Raw genomic sequence first — 19,580 nt, 5'->3', positions numbered from 1 at the left:
TTATTTTACTATTAGGCATAATAGTAATACAGTAGGTAAGTAAGGTAGGTTGAACAAATGTTTTTTCATTTTTCATTGTGACATTGACGTGTATATTATATAATAATATACTTTAAGAGTTTCAAATACCCATGAATACATTTAAATATATTAAATGACACCAAAAAATTAAAATAACTCATTTCATATTTTTAGGTACCTAGGTTGGTACCTATAGATAAAATGTACAATATATTAATTATATTAGCTATAATTAATGGCATTTGCTGTCGAGTTATTTGGAGAAAAAAAAACAATAAAATAAAAAAAAATGAATTGTTAATTTGTTTTTAAGTCCCACTTCCCTGCACCCCACCGATCTGACCTAACTCAAATTCAGCGAATTCAGTACGTTTAGCCCGCGACCAAAAAATTGAAAAATAAATCTTAAATCTTAATATATTTCCCAAGTACCATACATCTGTAAACTGATATATTCTGACGGGGACAACACAGCAGAGACGAAACGTTCGTTTACCATTGCAAACCAACCTCGTCAAACCCAATTGAAGCCTAACCTAACTTATGGTTAATCACTAGTTGATCAATTATAAACAAATGATAAATATTAGTGACAATTAGCAATTAGCGGCAATTAAGGTGGAAATCGGTGTTCTAGGCCTAAATAATATTTCAAAATTGAAAATTTCATTGTTCTTGAAATATTTCAATGAAATTATGAAAAATATTTTTTCTTCTTTTAAACGTGTTCGGTTATAGATTATTAGAAACAATAAATTGATTACACACTTAGAATTTTAAAAAAAACATTTTATTTTTGTTATTTCATATTTGTATGTTCTATATTATATAGTGCTGAAAAATATTCCTGGCATTATTTTGAGAATAAAAACATTTTTTTACATGAGTTAAAATATTGTTGTATATCAGCGATCCAAAAGATAATGTTTGTTATAAAGTTGAAGTCAATTCCAACAATGAATGAAATAATAGTGTATTTTCAGTAATTATAAAGTGTACAAGTCGTATAATATGTGTGTATATGTGGCTGAGTGATGTGAAGGTGCTCTGGGCTCATTATTTAATACTTAGATCATATGGTTTGTTATGATTATTATAGATTTGTTAAACAACTTATAAATTATATGTAAATATGTTACATATTTTTTTTGTTTCATACAATAAACCAACTTTTAAAAATTTTCACTTAGAAGTTGACGACTATAAACTTTTAGGTATAATAAACATTTTATCTTTATTTTTCATCAAAATGAAATAGTTAATGAAATATTTCAAGAAAATAAATTTCATGAAATTTTAAAACCCTAAGCCTATATGATATTAATATATTATGTAACCATAGGTAACATGGGCTCAGAGTTTTCTAATTTTCATAGGGTAGGTACCCAAAATCCTAAAATGATATAACCTATAAGAAGAAAAAAAAAGAACGGTAAGTGGATGTCACTCTGCTGTACAGTAGGTTACAAGTGGGTCACTTAAATGGATGGTATTAAATTTAAATTCAATGATATAATATCATTGTATCCGAAAAACGATTCTGATGTCCGTTAACAATTCAGAACAAGTAAAAATATTTAGAAAATTTTAGAAAGTATTGGAAATGATATTCATATCATAAATAACAAGAAAACCTACAACATATATTAATCAAAAATGATAATTTCTACACGTATAATATTAACATACCTATTAAATAATTAAAAATTTTTTTTTTTTTGAGTTAAAAAATGCATACATGTGCTGCCTTTTAGCTACCAATAGGAATTTAAAAAATAAGCTATAAAACCCCTCAAAGTCTCAAGGAATCAATAATATTATAATATAATACTTTTTTGAAAACGGTCCAGTCATTTTTGAGTCTACAACTATATTAACTTCGGGTACCTATACCAAAATAGATATTTTTAGTGAATAAATGTGAAAAAAAATAAAATGTACCGCTATACATTATAGGTGTACTCAGTTCGCAGGGAAATCAGCGTCGATATACCTTGCTTTATGAACTAATTCAACTGAGATGGACAATTCGCCTGTATGGCGGATTGGAGATAACACGTCTTAATGTACTATACATCAAACATAGTATTCAAATTACTCTCTATTTTTGCAAAACTCGACAATAATAAGTCAATCCACTCTAATATCAAAATTAACAGCTGAGTATTGAAACAAACGAATGAATATCATACGTGTTTAAGACAGCGACAACAAATGCATGTGTTCTCTTAATAGCATAATAATTGCAAAATATAAATTATAAAAGATAAAAAAATGTAATACAAATAATTGTATTATACATTATAATGTATATGATGCAGTTAACATCAACACTAATACTCACAAATGATTATTATTCATTAACCCCCAGTGCTCAAATTGTAAAAATTAAAAATTAAACTTTAATTTAAAAAAATCAGTATGACTTTAAATTATTAAACTCGTCCTTAGTTATGTGGGCATTGGGGAGTCAAACAAATAATTACAATATACATACAAGTGTGCCAGTAATAAAAACTACTAAAAAATTAAATTATGAGCTATAGAAATAAATATTTTTATGGAATAGTTTTTTTTTTTTTACAATAAAATAGTTTTAATTAAATAAATGAATATTAATGTATATACTCTTTAATTATATCCCACAGCTGTTATGCAGTATCATAATACATAATAATTGTAATAGCTAACAAGTTATACAATTCATCAAATTTAATTTAAATATCTTATTTAATACAATTTTGCGAAGTAGTTAAACTGTAGTCATGCTAAAAAATATTTTGTAAAAAAGAATGTACCATTCTCGTTCTGAAGAAAATAATTAGTAGCGTGCTTTCAAAATATAAATAAATAATAGAAGTGCTTTATCCCCCCTCCCAATCAAAGCACATCTGTAACAAGTTAATAATTTTACTAAGTTTAAGATATTATGCTTTTTTTTTTAGTTATCAATAACAATAATATTATAATTCAACAATAATGTAATGATTTTGGAGAACATTTTTTTTTCAAAACAAAAATATAATATTAAAATAAAAATCATAAACATTTAATTAAAATCAATAAATTAATAATTAAAAACAAATTTTTTTTTTTTGATATTTTAATGCTACATAATTTAACATATTAAGTAACTTAATTAATGATATCGGGGACACTGTTTTTATATTTTGAAATAATATGATACTTGAGTAGTCTCTGTTTATTAGATGCAGAATTTTGAAACTGGTAAAAACAACATATGTTGGATAATAAACTCTCATTTAATGCCAAATCTGGAAATTTTTGTATAGCATCTTCCAACAATGTTATTGCATTATTTAGTTGGCCTTCATAAAATAAACATGTAGCCATGTTATTTAAAGCCTGTAACAAAGGTATTTACTGTTTATACTTAAATTTTTAATAATAATATTTAGTGAATTATGAAACACGAGCAATATTTACTACCATGACTTTATTTGAGTCCATTATGTATGCATTTTCAAAATGTTTATAAGCTTCTTTGTAATTATTTTGAGCAATGGCTAATAATGCAGCATCTATTAATTCACGGTAATCAGCTTTATTTTCACCCAATGTTCCTCTATATATAATATAATATTCTATTAAGTGACAAATATATATAAAAATTAATCGATTGACTCATACAAAGATACTCACAGTGATTGAGGTTTCAGTCGAGATGATTTAAGAAAGTATCCATGAGCTTTGAGATCACCAACTTGTAAATAAATACGGCCCATTGCAGATAAGAGTGATCGAGAGTGTTCAATTGTGTATTTCAATCGTGGAGTTTCAATGAGATCTTTTAATAATTTAATTGCAAGCTTAAAATCCTAAAAATTAAAAATTAATTTTTTTTTCAAAATAAATTGTAATTGGTTTTTGGTACCTTTTGATTTACAGCACAGTTAATAATTGAATGTAAAACTCTTGCTTCTCTTGAATACCAAAGCAATTTTGAAGTGTTTCGGTCTTGAATTGTCAACTCTACATTTCTACCATCCTCGGTAAGTCCATTATCTAAATTTGATATAATCTAAGTATAAAAAAATACTTAACATAAAATACAATTGAAAGCAAACATTATTATTCAAATTCATACTTTTTTAACACCAACGAGTACTTCAAATAGTTTACTATAAACATTAGATGATGAAATCACATACTGGGGTAGCTCAGCAAGTATAAGCCTAAAACTAAACGGAACAAGTGTCCCATATTTGTTACCATACAGCTCCTTATACCATTGTATGTAAAGATCTGGACGATCTAAATCATCCCAGGCCAATGCTTCTTTGCTAATGATTTTCCATGCACAAATTTTCACTAACAGTGCAAATCTTGTGAACCACAACTAAAATGCTACTGTTATTATCAAATATTATACAAATAACACAATTTAAGAGATGAATATTACCTGAAGAGAAGTTTTTGTATGTTTACTTGGATAGCCCACTTGCCCTGGACCTTGACCATACATTGCCAACAATCGAGTTGTCAAGTTTAATGCTTCAGAAAAGTTGCTCTCTTCTATCAACAATTTCAAACCTTGTTCGTCCTGTGGAACTTCATCTATTGTTTTACTTTTAAACGCAGCTGCCTCGGTTTCGCCAAGGTATGACACTAGGTTTTCATATAATTTAACTGTCTATATAAAATATTGTAACAAATCAATATTATAATAAATTAGTATATTATTAAATATAATTATTATTATATAGGTATACCTATAGGTACATACAAAATTAACATTTTCAACACCGGGCATGGTTAACATATCTCTGGGCAATGTATGATTCATTTGTGAAGCCTTTTCAAGTGTATTTTTTGTTTTAACAGATGGTATCCAAGCAAATCGCCGTCTTTCATCTTCGGCTGGAATTGAAGATAGTTCATACTCATGATTGAATATATCCATAGGATCCACACTGTTATTTCCAGTATTTGAGAATGCTGCTGTAAAAATATAAATGTAAGATGATTTACAATTACAGTATTACCATATTTGATCCATGATATACTAGACATTCGCTTAACTAGAGCGGTTTAAAATTATCCCACATTATCCCGCACCGGGATAATGAACCACGTAAGTGATAAGGTCCAAACATCCCGGTTCATTATTTTTCATAACCGTTTTAGCCTAGCAAATTAATAGAATGCGTAACCATTATGGGCAAGTAGGTGCTACTATTTAACTATATTAACAGCTGAAACTAACGTTCACGAAAATCAAATGACGGGCTGTTATTATGACTATCCTCTAGAGGTTTGATAATGTCAAATATGTCCGTTTTTTTGGTTTCAATCTGTTGAAAAATACGGCAAACTGCAGGTTCTTCTCGTTTGCTGTCGGTTGCGGCGTGAGATGATATATTATCGAATAAGTTAGACGATGGCGATGGATCCTTGAAGTATTCGTTAATCGCTGGTCGCAGTTCAGGTGTTTTCCGATCCATATTACTACCGGTAACTGTATGGAAATAATGAATCTAAGATTTCACTTTTTGATCATTGTATGACTACTTAATATGGTACGATTTACGTTTTTATATAGTTTTTAAAATTTAAATGAATCAAAAATAATAAGCCCACCCACCGAATTCTAAATGGATTCTTATCAAGGTCGATTTATCAGTTCATAATATGCAGCAAGTAAACAATATTATTATCATAGACCTTATTGTTCTGTGACTGGCGCGGACTTTTTTTATGGTATATCTTAAATCGTGGTGGTGACTACAGACAGTCCGTGTACTGAAATTACCTATTATGTAACAATATCTAAAATCTAATATCTAAATAAACAGCTGACAAAATCCCGTTACTTTTATTAATCGTACAAAAATAAATGTAAAATATATGTACAAAATGTACAATATACAATTATTTTTTATCAATCAAGTGGTTAATTTTTTTTTTGGTTACTTTTTAGTTTTTCTCAGAATGAAACGTTTATGTAATTTTGTGGATGTGGACAAAAATGTGAGCTCACCCGATTAAAGTACAAAAGAATAAAGATTACTTTTACATTCTACTGTTCTAAATTACGTTTTTCAAACTGCATTACCTACTAAGTCTTCAATTATCACATTATAGTATTATACCTAATAGTTTTCGTTGTCGTATTTAAAATTTTCAAATTCATATTCTTTCAACGACGTGGTCTCTCCTCGCAGCCGTATTCTGCCACATAGATTTGATATTGTCATAAATTCCTTTCCGAGTTTTGACAGCGTTTTTTCCTACGATCCGAATTATTATTGTAATGACGTCTAATGTCAAAACAGAAAATAATACTGAACTGGGCACAAGGCCGTCGCAATTGTTGAATGTTGTAATTAACGATTCTAATGGTAATAAAAAAAACCATACCGTGGCGACAATTCCATCAATGTCAAAGTCAATGAAACGAGCCCTGGAGTCGGAGACCACAATAATTCCTATTTATTCAAAATCCAATTTCAAGTAAGTGAATCGTTTACAAATGCATGATATTACCAATGGTGTAGTGGAAGGTACACACGGGTACACAGCGTGTACCCATCTCCTAATTTTATATTTATGCGTGTACCCTTAACGAAATCCGTGGTACGCAAGTTAGGCGTAGCCCCCAAAGTTTTTTTTTACAATGGTTAAGGCGTACATTTTTTAGGACTACATCACTGGATATTATACGTATTTGCAAACGTGTTATGTTTAATGTTCAATTATCAGTGAATTGTGTTTATTCGGGTTTCAGGCAAGTCAAGTCAGTAAATGGACATTCTGGACGCAAGGGTGTATTTGCTGTCAACGATTTTCCAATAAAACTACCGGCTACACTATTAGCCGAGTGCACCATTGAAATTTCAAATAAACCTAATAAAAATTCCATGTAAGTACCTAAAGTTTTTTGAAACATTTTTAAAATCTAAATCTTATATAATACCTATTTTGTAGATTTTAATTATATAAATAATATAACCTATTTTAGTAATTTTTGTAATGTTGTTAAAATTCCCAATTTTTCCAAAAATAGCATGACCAAAAACATTAATATTGCTTGTATGGGTTATAGCTTTCTCCATATTTAACCAGTTCACTAGAGAAAACATTGGTACCAATAATACCTATTCTTTATCATGGAATGATCATGAACTAAGAGTTACATGTATTGTCTCAATTTCAATTTTACAAACGTAAAACAAAATGAATATTAAACAGTTCCTATTTTGTGGTGTTAGCTTTAATTTTTGAGTAAACTGAGCTACCATCTTAACTAAATGTAAGAACATTTTGCCTTCTCTTGTTGATTTTTATAATATTTTAATAGTATAAGATAGTTATGATCATTTTTAAATGTTTATATGTTACATACTCATAACACAATTAAAAATTAAAATATTGTTCAAATCAACAAAAGAATAGAGAGAATGTGTACCTTAAAGTTTGATATTAGGTCAATTTATTCTAATATTTAAGCTAACAACACAAAATCTGAACTGCTGAACACAAATTTACAATGTTGTAAGATTAAGTCAACACATATTTTTGTGATGTCCTCTTGTCTTAAATTTGCTAAAAATTAAATTGTTTTGTTTCTACTAAACAAAAATAATATATACAGCTTGTCCATGAAATTAGTTTGTTCTGCAATATTAAAATTGTATTCATTATACAACTGAATTATTAACGCTTACAATATTATATAAATATAGCCTATTATTATAGATATTATTTACAACTATCTTTCTGATTTTTTTTTTAATATTCTTTAATTATTTTTAAGTTCATTTTTTTTTTTACAGGCATCACAAAGAAAAAAGTTTAACTATTAGAAACCGTAATTTAACAAATTATCAAAACAAATTTGCAGTTGAAAAACAGGTAAAATATTGTATAATACTAGGAAGTGGAGACCTGCCTTTTCGAACCCTTGTACAAATATTAAATTATTATAGTTGATGATTGTATATTGTAAAAAATGTATGAAATTGTTATTTACACTAAAATAATAGAATAAATTTGAAAAAATTGTATAAAGTTTTATTTATCTTAGTTTGAATCAATAATGTATAGTGTAATATCAGATTTGTATTTTGTATTTTATTTTGTGATGCAGTTAAAAGCTACAGAAAATGAAGTATCCGAAGTAGATATTCGCGACATGATGACAAGCGTTGAAGCTGTTTACTCCGACGATGAAGACATTCCAAAACCTGCTGTAGGACCCTGGAATTTAGAAACACAACGACCAGAAATTCTTTTTCCATTTTCATGTGAATATTGTCCAAATAAATTCAGCAACCGTGGTGCTCTCTGGCAACATACTGTTGCTTTTCACACTATTGAAAAAACATGTGAATGTAATTTATGTGGACGTAAATTTTATCGTAACTGCAGTCTTGCACTACACATGAAAAGCCACTCAGACGAATACAACTGTGCATGCTCTATTTGTGGTCGAGAATTCAATCGATTTACATTATTGCAGAGACATGCCAAGCTACACTCAGAGGTTGCTCAATACAAGTGTACAGCTTGCAACAAGTCGTTTGACGATCTGAACACTTTGCAGTTGCATGCAGCTGAACATAAAGACAAATTGGCATGTGAACAGTGTGAAGCTGTATTCACCACTAAAGAATCATTGGACATACACATGGAGGCTATGCATGGTGACCATCAAGAAGATGTCATACAAGTCAGGATGAATGGAGGCGAAAAATCATACGCTTGTCGTTTTTGTGGTAAAACTTATGGGGCCAAAGCTATAGTTAAGAAACATGAATTAATCCACACTGGTGAACGACTGAAGTGCGAAGAATGTGGTATTGAGTTTACACAGAAATCATCACTAATGCGACATACAAAGCGCATACATCCAACTGCCAACACATAAAAGAAACAAATAAAATTAGTTCTTTCAATTCCAATCGTAATAACATAAAATATTTTATACATATAAACATATATTTTTAGGTATATAATTTATATTACATAAAAGTTAAAAAAAATTTATATTTAAACATTATTTTACGCACAGTTATATTCATAAATCCACAGTTCGACCAAATTATGTTTATTAGTCAAATTTAAAACCAGAATTTTTGTATAAAGAACTGAATTATACTTACTGAACGTAAGCTTCTAGTTTTTTTTGACTAGGAATTAAATTTACATTTAATGAATGACTGCATTAATAGTATCCTTAATATTATAGATATAATATTTAGTTATAATACTCGCGTTTACACTAATTAAAATTACTTAAGTAATTTTCTATAAGACTTGATAAAACTGCCTGTCCATGACTATTGTTACATTTTGAGGTTAAGTATATACACATTTTTATATTATATATATTTTATTTTAAGTTTTTCTTTTTATTTTATGTGGCCACTCTTGAATGAATATCCAGGGTAATCCATCGCTGTGATATGTAAATACAGGTGCTGGAATTGAGTAGTATAAAAAAAATATGTGATATATACCCAATTCCAAAATATACATTTACTACAGTCTACAACTTATGATTTTTCTTCTGTGATAATTCTGAAAACTGAGCTTTTATTTGTTTTTTTTATTTAATATTAGAAATATGAATTAAGTTTAAGTCAGTGATAAGGTTCTAGCGTTAGTCATAAAGTCTGTTAAATGGTGCAATTTATTTCAAACAGTTATATTGTATTTAAATGATAATTTAGATTTATGTAATTACCAATTTTAATTACCTAATTTAATAGTATAGTTTATTTAATGTTAGGTTCATATATATTTTTATTGATTATCACAATTCACAGTCCTAATTTGATTATTTGTATTTAGTTGTTGTTCTATAACTAACAGTTATTCATTATTATTCTATTACAATATATAATATAGCCTAGTTAGTTGTTATTATTGAATCCTAAACTTAATTTTGTCTACATCACTTTTAAAACCAATTCTGAATGAATTTTAACAGTTGGTGATAATTTAATTTTTGTTTAAAATAGTTAATGACAATATACTATAAGTAAAGAAATGTCCATAACAGTAAATACTCATATAATAAAATTAATTAAACTAGTAGTACTAATGCTAGGAATTACCTACATATCAGTCAGAAATAATATTTCTCTGCCTCAAAAAACTTGCCTTGTTAACAACTTCTTATACATTAATAGTTGACTCTCCTCATACATATTTTTTTTTTATTATTTATACATATTATATATAATTTACATTGGCCAATCTATGTGTTATTCATTTTTATACAATATGTTATTTTATTACTATTAAAATTATTAAATTTATAGTTTACAATGTTGATAATAATAATATGAACTTTATTTTATATTTGTAAATTGTTATATTCTTGTGCGTGTAAAAGTTATTTATCAAATATTTATGTTTAATTATAACATAAGTATGTATTTAAGTGTATCATGTATTTTATTTTTTAAAAAAAATTATGAAAGTACATAAGAGAACAAAAATGACTGAATAGGAATAATGTTAACTTTTTAACTAATCATAAACTGTTATCTATCGTAAAACAAATTATCAAAATGTTATGTGTTTAATGGCCTTCTTTGAACTACTGAAAAATATAATATTCTAACAAATAAATGACCTTTAATGGAGAATAAAACTTATTATTTTTAATAGTCTCTTTTCAATGTGTTTTAAAACATTTAATGAGTTGAAAATTGTACATTAAAAAGATTTAAACTGTGATTACTTCAATACCTAATTTGTTAAAAGTTTTTTTATTATTACAATAAGAAAGATACATTTTTTAAACTATATAATATGTATATATGATGTTAAAATGTTTTCTGATATTTATTGTTATTGTATTTTCTTAAAATAAAATTATAACTTTTCAGTTAATTGAATATGGTGTTCTCTTTATTTAACTAGGGTTGATGACTTATGGATTTCAAGAGTTGATTCTGGATTACAATGTAGTAACATAATCATTTAAAATTTAATTTGGAAGTTGAAACAAGCAATTAAATATTAACAAATAATTTATTGGCCTACATGATGCAACATTGCAACTTATGAGTTACGAACAAACTATGAAAAACATGATTCATTTTTAATCTTCTTTTTTAATACTATTCTCAGGCCTCAGTTCTTGCCAACTCCCAAGTCCCAAACTCTTAACGACCTAACTAAAACACTACATACAAATTAATTATTACTACAACCACGATTACAAAATATGTACCAGGCACCAGCTACCTGTTTCTAATCAAATACTATACTGTACGATTTACGATTTGACTATTGATCGGTGTTTATAAATTCTCAATATTCTAATGCGTAGATTTTTAGTGTATATTATATAATATGATCTGGCAAGGTGGTTAGTACCTCCACGGCTACACAGTACAACAGTACATGGCGTACTATTGACTATAAATATTTTTTTCTAGCATTATTAATATTTTATAACCAATGATTCAACTATAATAATTCTACGATATATTATTTTATTTTGTACAAGTTGTTTTCATCTATAGTTGTCTGTGTGCCAACATAACAATAATTTGTCTGTAGAGTCAAGAGCATAGAGCTATTAAGAAATTCTTGATAGGTCTATGGTCAAGAGTCAATGAACTCAAAATCAGGAATTTAGTTATATAATAATCATGAACTAAGATAGTATGGACTGGCGACGGTGTTAATATTTGCGGTCAAGTTATTCAACGGTATTTCTGTAGTGGGAGAAATTTAGTGACTGAAACGCTATCTATTTGAAAGTATTGACACTCTTTCAAATTATTTAAATAAATACAACATATTAAAATGGTTTGAAATTGTAAGCCACAGATTATCGATTTCTTATTGAAACATTGGTGATCAGCGTATAAAAATTAAAAATATTTTTTAATTAAATAGTTATATACACAGTCAAAACATTCACGATTCACTAACTGTTCTCTTAAAGTGTTACATCTTACATCTTACAATAAGTTAAAATTGTACATGCTTGCACAAGAATCAAGTACCCACGGCCACTTTCAAGCGCAAGACGCCCAGACACCCAGTGTACACCGGGCCAAAACGGCCTGACTGAAAAACTGTCTGGGCATATAACAGTTAAAATAAAATTTTTTGATAAATAATGTTACAATAATTTATATATATAACTGTATATTATTAAGGAGATTGTATTATAGCCGTATAGGTATTAGCGTTTAGCATGAACTCATACTAATAATTAATAATAAACACGATTTAATATTTATATTATTATTTACGAATTTACGAGGGAATATATTAGGTAAAAATAATAGATAACAAAGAAGAATACAACCCACTGCACGGCGCGCGCCCGCCGACCAGCAAACGAACGGATTACGGAACACAGTAAATTGAATAGTTGATACTTGGTAGTTCATGAAAATAACACTACGATCGCTTCGGTTGCAAGATTTCCCTCTCTACGGAAACTACGTTTTAAAACATGACCGCACCACTACCACCCGCCCATCATGTCGCCACCAGTCCATATTATCTTAGTTCGTGATAATAATTTATAGTTGCAATATTTTATCGTGTTCAAAAATCAAAAGTCAAAATGGAGTTAAATTATTATCACTATGTGATATTGTGATAGCATCATTGTTCCATGGTAGCATTATTATAATCTGTGGTAGTAGCATCACACAACGTGGTAATAGTAGGCCAAATTCAAAATATATCATCAGTTCTGTTATCAATTATTGAAAACTGATTCGGGAATTCCGGATATTCATTATTTCATTCAGAATTCACTACTCACCAATATTTCGTTCTTTGTTGTTTCATTTTGTTTTGAAGTCTTTTCATCTTTTGACATTTGTGTATACTGTATTCTAATTTCTAGAATTCTAGATCCGGTTGACAGAATAGTTTTTGTAAAACTAATGACAATCTACTTCAATCACTACCTATCGATCAAATCACTATATTAGAATGAGCGAAATTTCGATTTATTTACCAAACTATAAGTTTTCATAAAAATATAAGATTCTAATTATAAAAAAATACACCAAGCTGTATTGAATATCATTAAAAAAAACCAATTACCAAAGGTGAAAGGTATACTTATCTATGATAAAAACTATCGCACAATTGCAGTCTACATAAGTAAGTAATTTTCCCTGTGAAACTTAGTCTAAGAACGCCAATATGCCATGATTCCAGTCCTGATATTTTTATCCTATCTTTATTCAACTTTGTACCACTAACTATTCCTATAAACCGTATCCGACCACTTAATATGATGAATTGCATTGCTAACAAGGGTTCATCCATATTATTCAATTAATGGATCCGGAATACATCTGTTTTAAATTGTTGACCTATACTTTGATTGTACACTGGTCGCAAAATAACAATGAAATTAAAATTGTATAGATTGGTTAACAATCATAAATAATTAAAGTTTTCCATCTCAGATATAGGAACCCATTAATTATTGCTCAATGCAAGTACAATCTCAGTGATGCCAAATTATTTCCGGCTGCTGAAATTATTTAAATATTTTAAACACATTTCTAGAAGATTATTTTCAATTTTTTTCTTTGGCAGATACAACTATGGATAACATTAAAAATATTATCGAATCATCTCGAGTTCCGATTATTTTCCATGATATGTTAGATGATTGGGAACTGTTTAAATGGAATTTAGACAAATGGAACAATATATTTCAACACCAGTCATTAGACTGTAGAAAAGGAAAAATTACGTGTACTAAAGTAAATACAACTAATATAATAATTTTAACATAAATTAATTGTTAAAATTTATTGGCAGGAACCTTTATGGGAAAGTAAATGCTTGCATGAAAGTCATTCGTTTAGCGAAGTTATAAACATGTCAAATGATATTGAGAAAAGTGGAAATTGGTTATATTTTGATTATAAACACATTGGAGAAACAGTTGATGAAAATATATTCAAAGTTAGTTCCTTTTATTACTTAAAAAACTTTGTTAAATGTTATGTCTTATTATGTTTATTTTATTTTAGTCCATATCATGGAAAAAGTTTGGTTACGAAAATTTAGGTCCAAAAGATTCAACTTTGTGGATTGGAAGTATTGGTGCACATACACCATGTCATCAAGACTTATATGGTATTAATTTAGTGGCTCAAGTTCATGGAAAGTTAGTTGGTTAATAAGATTTGATTTAAAACCAACATAAGATATGAGTTTGCTTTAATAATTTCAATAAAAAAAAATGACGAGTAATAAATAAAACTACAATTTTATTTTTTACTTTTTATGTTTTTGATTACAAAGTATTGGATAGTTTAAATTGTATACTTGAGTTGATGTCAAACAAACTGGCAGTTGGTGGCTCTGCCGCTTAGTAATATAAACACAATTCATAAGGAAGTAATCACAGAAAAGGAGCTTATTTTTTTATAATTATTTAAAGACAAGCATGAATCGGCGATGGTACTATTTACATATCATGATTCTGCCAACAGTCTTTCTTTCACTTCCATGTAATTTGTTATTCATTCATACAAAAAATTCTTTCCTGGTACATAACACCATGTGTTCTGGTTGGCGGAGCTAGTTTATTTGACATCAATGATAATATTTTACCTAAATGTTAAATAATAAATATGGTTATGAAATTTAAACTTGGATTTTATTATTTGGTAGAAAACGTTGGATTCTAATGCCGCCTGAAATGGGAAAATATTTGAAGCCATCTAGAGTTCCTTATGAAGAGTCTAGCTGTTATAGCAAAATTAACTTTTCATGTCCTGACAATGTTAAAGGTACATTTATTATTTGGCATACAGTAAAACGATATGTTCTTGATAATATTTTACGTTGCAGATATTGATGATGCTTGTAGATGTGTGGCAGTGGTTTTATCACCAGGCGATGTACTATTAGTCCCACATAAATGGTGGCATTATGTTGAAAACTTAACAACTGCTGTTAGTATTAATACTTGGATACAGACTCCTAAATATGACAACATGGCTCGGTTAAATGAGTCTGTGGTTCGTTTTATGGCGAGCAGTATATGTACTGGTGTGCCTAAGAATATTCAATCTAGATTACTAAATCCGAATGAAGTAATTGATAAGTATTATAATGACCGTGAATAATAATTATAAATTATAATAATATGTACAATTTTAAATTAAAAATTATTAACTTTTTAGATATTTTCACCATCCATGATTGTGGAGTCAATTAATTTTATCGACCAAAGCATTAAAATGGTAATATAAAAAATGCTGTTCAAATTTTTTTTGTATTTATTTATTTATTTGTGTTATTTAGATAAAAAACGAAGAAGATACAGCAGATTCGAAAGAACCAGATTCAACTTCACTCATGAAATATCAGTATAAAACCTGTGAACCAGAACAATGTTTGTCTAAAGTAGAGCTTGACACAAAATATCACAGACATAACCATACTTCAAGTTCTTTAAAATCAGATTTAAATAATGATATAAGTCATAGATTATTAGATTCGTTATGTAATGAAAATGTTATAAATCAAATTGTTAGTAATTTAATTAAAATAGACTAAAAACTTTTATCTAGTACAATAATTTGAAAAAGGATAAAAAAAATAAATAATATTTTTAAACAACATATTTTGTTATTATTATTACTGCCCTTTATATTACAATTTATTATCTAGAAACTAAAAAGGATCTAATTAATTTTATAATTTATACTATTCTCGAGTCAAGAAAATATTAAATTGTTTATTTACAATTTGACCTATGAGCTATTGATTAAAATGTATTGGTTTAAAACAGTATAATAGTATTATACACAATTTAGATAATATTATATTATTTTAATATATATTAGATACAATGTACTAAAAAACTAGGTACTAATTTTAAAAATTACTAATATTTCACGGCCGTGTTGGGTAGTTGCATAGAAAACGGACTCAACATAATATTATGCGGGTATAACATCCTCCTTAAAGAGTATATTTTTGACTTTGGTTCTTCAAATTATTTTACAATAACTTTTTAAACATTTTTTTAATGATAACACTAAAATCTTGTCAATGTTATAGAACATGTTTGTCATATTGCTTTCTTGGTTGTGTGACTACTTGATATCAACAATATTACAATTTTTTTAAATTTTAAAACCACGGTATAACTGTATACGTTATAGATTCGCACATTATTTTCTGTATCATATATTTATGTGGAGTCGCCAGTCGGGGACACTGCAGTAAAAAAAAGCTCCACGTGCAAATATGCAATACCCCATGTGACATTAAATACGAAACAACGATTAATTTTTTTTTCAATTTTAATTAGAATAATATAGGTAGGTATATCATTATATGTTTTAATTTTAAACAGTAATTTATATCTCAATGGTTGCTGGAGTAAAAAACAGACGATCACAATAAAAAAGCGGGTAAATAGGTGTCGCTCTGCTGTACAGTAGGTCTTCTGTTATGGACGGTGCTAAATTTGAATTCAATGATATAATGTCATTGTATACGAAAATCGGTCAATAACGATTATTAAATTTTATTTGTAGATATTAATAATATACATTATTATACATTGTGATGTTATTTATTAAAAAAAATAAAAATAATATATATAATATAAATATTTTTATTTTCCACCTCGGGCAAGCGTGCAATGGATTTGCCATCCATCCCTGGTCCAGGATATTTTATATTATATTGTTATTACTTATTACTTATTATTAATACAGTAGCCGATAAGTTTAATTCATTTTATTTGTATCTATAATTAATTGTAAAAAGTACCAACGAATAATATTTTTAAATTATAGCAAAAAACAATAATAATTGTTCTTCTTCGGTGAAATGTCTAATTACGCCCAAACTTGATCTTCAAAATTACTATAAAAACAATAAGTAATTACTAATTTCTGATTCCACCAAAATGTCAAGGATGAAAAAACACACATTTACAAAAATCAAAAATATTATTTTTGGTATTGTACGTAACAAATTTTCAAATGTTGAAGTTTTTTTGACCATAACTTCTACAGAAATTTTGACCGAATTTCTTTGAAGTACCATCATAAAGCAAACAAAAACACGAATTTTTAAAAAAAAATTCACTGAAATCGCTTTGGAGCTAGACTGCATACCTTTCAATATTTCATATTTTCATTTATTAGTTATCTCTTAAATCTCTAGGAAAACAAATGTTAAATAAACATAATATTATTATAGTTTTTATAAAAAAAAGTATAAGTAAACTAAAAATGAATACAATATGATTACCTACTTTATAAGCGTTTAATTCTTTTATCTTATTGTAAAAAAAAAAAATTGCAGATATTTTTTTTTTTTATCTTAACCCCGGCATCTATGGCCACCATTAGCTGGATTGGTTTTGTACGTTGTTAATGTCGGTAGGGGGGGAGGAACACATGTGTGTTGGGTTTGGCAGAATTTTTGATTGGGCACCCGTGGGTATCTTCCATGCCCGGGTAAGGGATGACGTCACTTGTTTTCCGGACACCGTGACTTGCCCGAAGAAAAATGCGGCCCATGGCCAAGGAATCGAGCCTTAGACCGCTCGGCCACTCCGTCCCCCAATTGCGCATATGTATATCCTTTGGTATTCGAATTCCGAGTAGTTATGGTTTATAGTTTTATATTCATAATATTATAAAAATAAAATAATGAAAAATACTGAAAAAATGTATTAATATTAGGTAATTTATATTAATTGCATTTTTTTCTGATCTTGATTTTATTAATAGGTAGATATACATTTTTATATAAATATATAAATTTTTATCGGGGCAAAACCGATAAAATGTTAAAAATAGTTAATGGCTTGTTAAAAAATAAATATGAATGATATTCACTGTATTGTAATTCAATATTGGAAACAAGAAGTTACTTAATACAACTGTGCAAATAGATCAAGTTTATTTTAAGATCCTGCAGAATTATTATGAAAATATTCATTTTTTTGGTCGGTTTTGCCCCGTGTTCCCCTAGTTATAATCTAGGTACATTTATAAGTTATAACTTTATCCTAAATTGGATATTTGAAAATAAAGTGAAAATTTCTTCAAAATCTGCCTTACCTATATGTTATTTCTGATTCAACTGTCAATAATGCCAACGCTAAACACCTTTCTTAGTTCATAGTTTACCTTAAAATTTTTTTGTAATTACCTACTAATATTATTTTCTAAATAATTGATGAAAACAATTTACATTTTTGAGCAGTAATAATTGATTTTAACAGAAAGTTATAGTAGGTAATAAAAATAAAAATATATAATATAAATTTATTTATTTTATGATACAATCAATACACAATAATAGGTCAATATAAATTTTCCGCCCCCTAAATGGACTGAACAATTTGATGCGCTGGGCAACATGGTACACTTGCTCCTTCCCTAAATACGTATAGGTTAGGTTAGCCTAACCTAACCTGCAGATGACGACTACTGCAGCTAAACATATTATACAATATTATCTATACTAAATACTAATAAGTAATATTATGAAGCTGAAGAGTTTGTTTGTTTGACAGAACACTCTAATCTCAGGAACTAATGGTTCGAACTGAAAAATTATTTTTGTGTTTAATAGTCCATTTATCGAGGAAGACAATAGGCTATATAACATCACGCTACGACCAATAGGAGTGCAGCATCAATGAAAAATTATATAAATAAAAGTTTTTGAGATTTACTTTTGTTTGTTTATAAATGCTTGTTATTGGTTTTAATAATAACAATAATAATAATAAGCCTGTGTATTTTAGTGCAGAATCCGAACCAAGGTTTCGGTAGACTAATTTTTTGCATTTTTTGATACTTTAGAATTAAATTATACACTTATTTATTTAAATTTTTAAACGAGCAATAAGCCCATTGTACAAAAAAGAGGCAAGATCGTATTGGTTAATTACAAGTAGGTAACAGTCATACATCTTAATCATCTTATAGTAATACAATAACATTATGTATTTCTTCTTTCTTAGTAAGAATTTCTTATTTAGTATGTACAAATAACTGCTGCAAGTATAACAATAAATTACAACACATTAGTCATATATTTTTTAATTTTACATTACAGTTAAACTATAAATACGACAAATATGAAAAGTATGATAGTATAATTTATTTAGATTTTAAGTTTTCTTATAATAATAAATAAGTCGTTGACAAATAATTTTATTCACAAAAAAGATTCAGAGTGCAACTGAAGGTAATATTGGTGTTCGCTTATTAGTCTTCTTTCAAAGAAGTTTGTCTTTCCTTGTTGAGGAGTAAGTTCCATCAGGGGGAACGGGTTTGACGACCAGTAAACCTACATTTTACATATTTAATTAAATTTTAAAATTAACCTTCAATGGTCATTAAAATGTATACGTACTATAGAACATCCCAATTATATTAACATTTAACAGTCTAACAAATTCAATAAATATGGCCACCTTTTCACAGCTCATGCCAATCAACCTAACAAGTAAAGTATTTATCAAAAAATGTTGTTCAATAGTCACGCTTCACAAATTATATGTGTGATAACAGCTGGAGGTGGCTTTTGATCTAAAT

At 27.9% G+C, this 19,580-nt stretch overlaps 3 protein-coding genes across 4 annotated transcripts; 2 read left to right on the top strand and 1 right to left on the bottom strand.

Annotated features, from left to right (window-relative positions):
• Positions 1-2,278: 2,278 nt before the first annotated feature.
• On the bottom strand, positions 2,279-5,629 carry LOC132946530 (trafficking protein particle complex subunit 12). Of its 2 annotated transcripts, none has more exons than XM_061016568.1 (8): positions 5,249-5,629; positions 4,769-4,983; positions 4,445-4,675; positions 4,130-4,381; positions 3,917-4,063; positions 3,685-3,860; positions 3,472-3,607; positions 2,279-3,387 (listed from the first exon to the last, which is right to left on the bottom strand). In XM_061016568.1, the coding sequence occupies exons 1-8, from the start codon at positions 5,484-5,486 to the stop codon at positions 3,157-3,159; spliced, it is 1,626 nt and encodes a 541-aa protein (XP_060872551.1). In that variant the 5' UTR covers positions 5,487-5,629; the 3' UTR covers positions 2,279-3,156. The 2 variants fall into 2 exon arrangements, with proteins under 2 accessions (XP_060872551.1, XP_060872552.1); XM_061016569.1 differs by having other exon boundaries at positions 4,769-4,980.
• A 17-nt stretch (positions 5,630-5,646) lies between these two features.
• On the top strand, positions 5,647-9,694 carry LOC132946532 (zinc finger and SCAN domain-containing protein 12-like). Its single transcript, XM_061016570.1, has 4 exons — positions 5,647-6,495; positions 6,770-6,904; positions 7,818-7,896; positions 8,132-9,694. Exons 1-4 carry the CDS (start codon positions 6,296-6,298, stop codon positions 8,909-8,911), a joined length of 1,194 nt encoding a protein of 397 aa, XP_060872553.1. The 5' UTR covers positions 5,647-6,295; the 3' UTR covers positions 8,912-9,694.
• Positions 9,695-12,584: 2,890 nt separating this feature from the next.
• On the top strand, positions 12,585-15,626 carry LOC132946503 (HSPB1-associated protein 1). The gene is made up of 8 exons (XM_061016537.1): positions 12,585-13,137; positions 13,582-13,751; positions 13,810-13,956; positions 14,025-14,161; positions 14,671-14,789; positions 14,851-15,095; positions 15,186-15,245; positions 15,307-15,626. Exons 2-8 carry the CDS (start codon positions 13,590-13,592, stop codon positions 15,559-15,561), a joined length of 1,125 nt encoding a protein of 374 aa, XP_060872520.1. The 5' UTR covers positions 12,585-13,137; positions 13,582-13,589; the 3' UTR covers positions 15,562-15,626.
• Positions 15,627-19,580: the final 3,954 nt, after the last annotated feature.

The sequence above is a fragment of the Metopolophium dirhodum genome, chromosome 6 (assembly GCF_019925205.1).
Source record: "Metopolophium dirhodum isolate CAU chromosome 6, ASM1992520v1, whole genome shotgun sequence".
Classification (NCBI taxonomy): domain Eukaryota; kingdom Metazoa; phylum Arthropoda; class Insecta; order Hemiptera; family Aphididae; genus Metopolophium; species Metopolophium dirhodum.
Note: the sequence above shows the minus strand (reverse complement) of the source record. Positions and strands in the feature narration are given on the sequence as shown.

Excerpts from the sequence above, each read along its gene's own strand:
- LOC132946530 (XM_061016568.1), bottom strand. The coding sequence starts at position 5,486 with ATGGATCGGAAAACACCTGAACTGCGACCAGCGATTAACGAATACTTC. Across the intron at positions 4,984-5,248 it reads GTCATTTGATTTTCGTGAAC|CAGCATTCTCAAATACTGGA; the intron begins GTTAGTTTCAGC and ends ATATTTTTACAG. Across the intron at positions 3,861-3,916 it reads ACTGTGCTGTAAATCAAAAG|GATTTTAAGCTTGCAATTAA; the intron begins GTACCAAAAACC and ends TTTAATTTTTAG.
- LOC132946532 (XM_061016570.1), top strand. The coding sequence starts at position 6,296 with ATGACGTCTAATGTCAAAACAGAAAATAATACTGAACTGGGCACAAGG. Across the intron at positions 6,496-6,769 it reads TATTCAAAATCCAATTTCAA|GCAAGTCAAGTCAGTAAATG; the intron begins GTAAGTGAATCG and ends TTCGGGTTTCAG. Across the intron at positions 7,897-8,131 it reads AATTTGCAGTTGAAAAACAG|TTAAAAGCTACAGAAAATGA; the intron begins GTAAAATATTGT and ends TTTGTGATGCAG.
- LOC132946503 (XM_061016537.1), top strand. The coding sequence starts at position 13,590 with ATGGATAACATTAAAAATATTATCGAATCATCTCGAGTTCCGATTATT. Across the intron at positions 14,162-14,670 it reads GTGGCTCAAGTTCATGGAAA|AAAACGTTGGATTCTAATGC; the intron begins GTTAGTTGGTTA and ends ATTATTTGGTAG. Across the intron at positions 15,096-15,185 it reads GATTACTAAATCCGAATGAA|ATATTTTCACCATCCATGAT; the intron begins GTAATTGATAAG and ends TTAACTTTTTAG.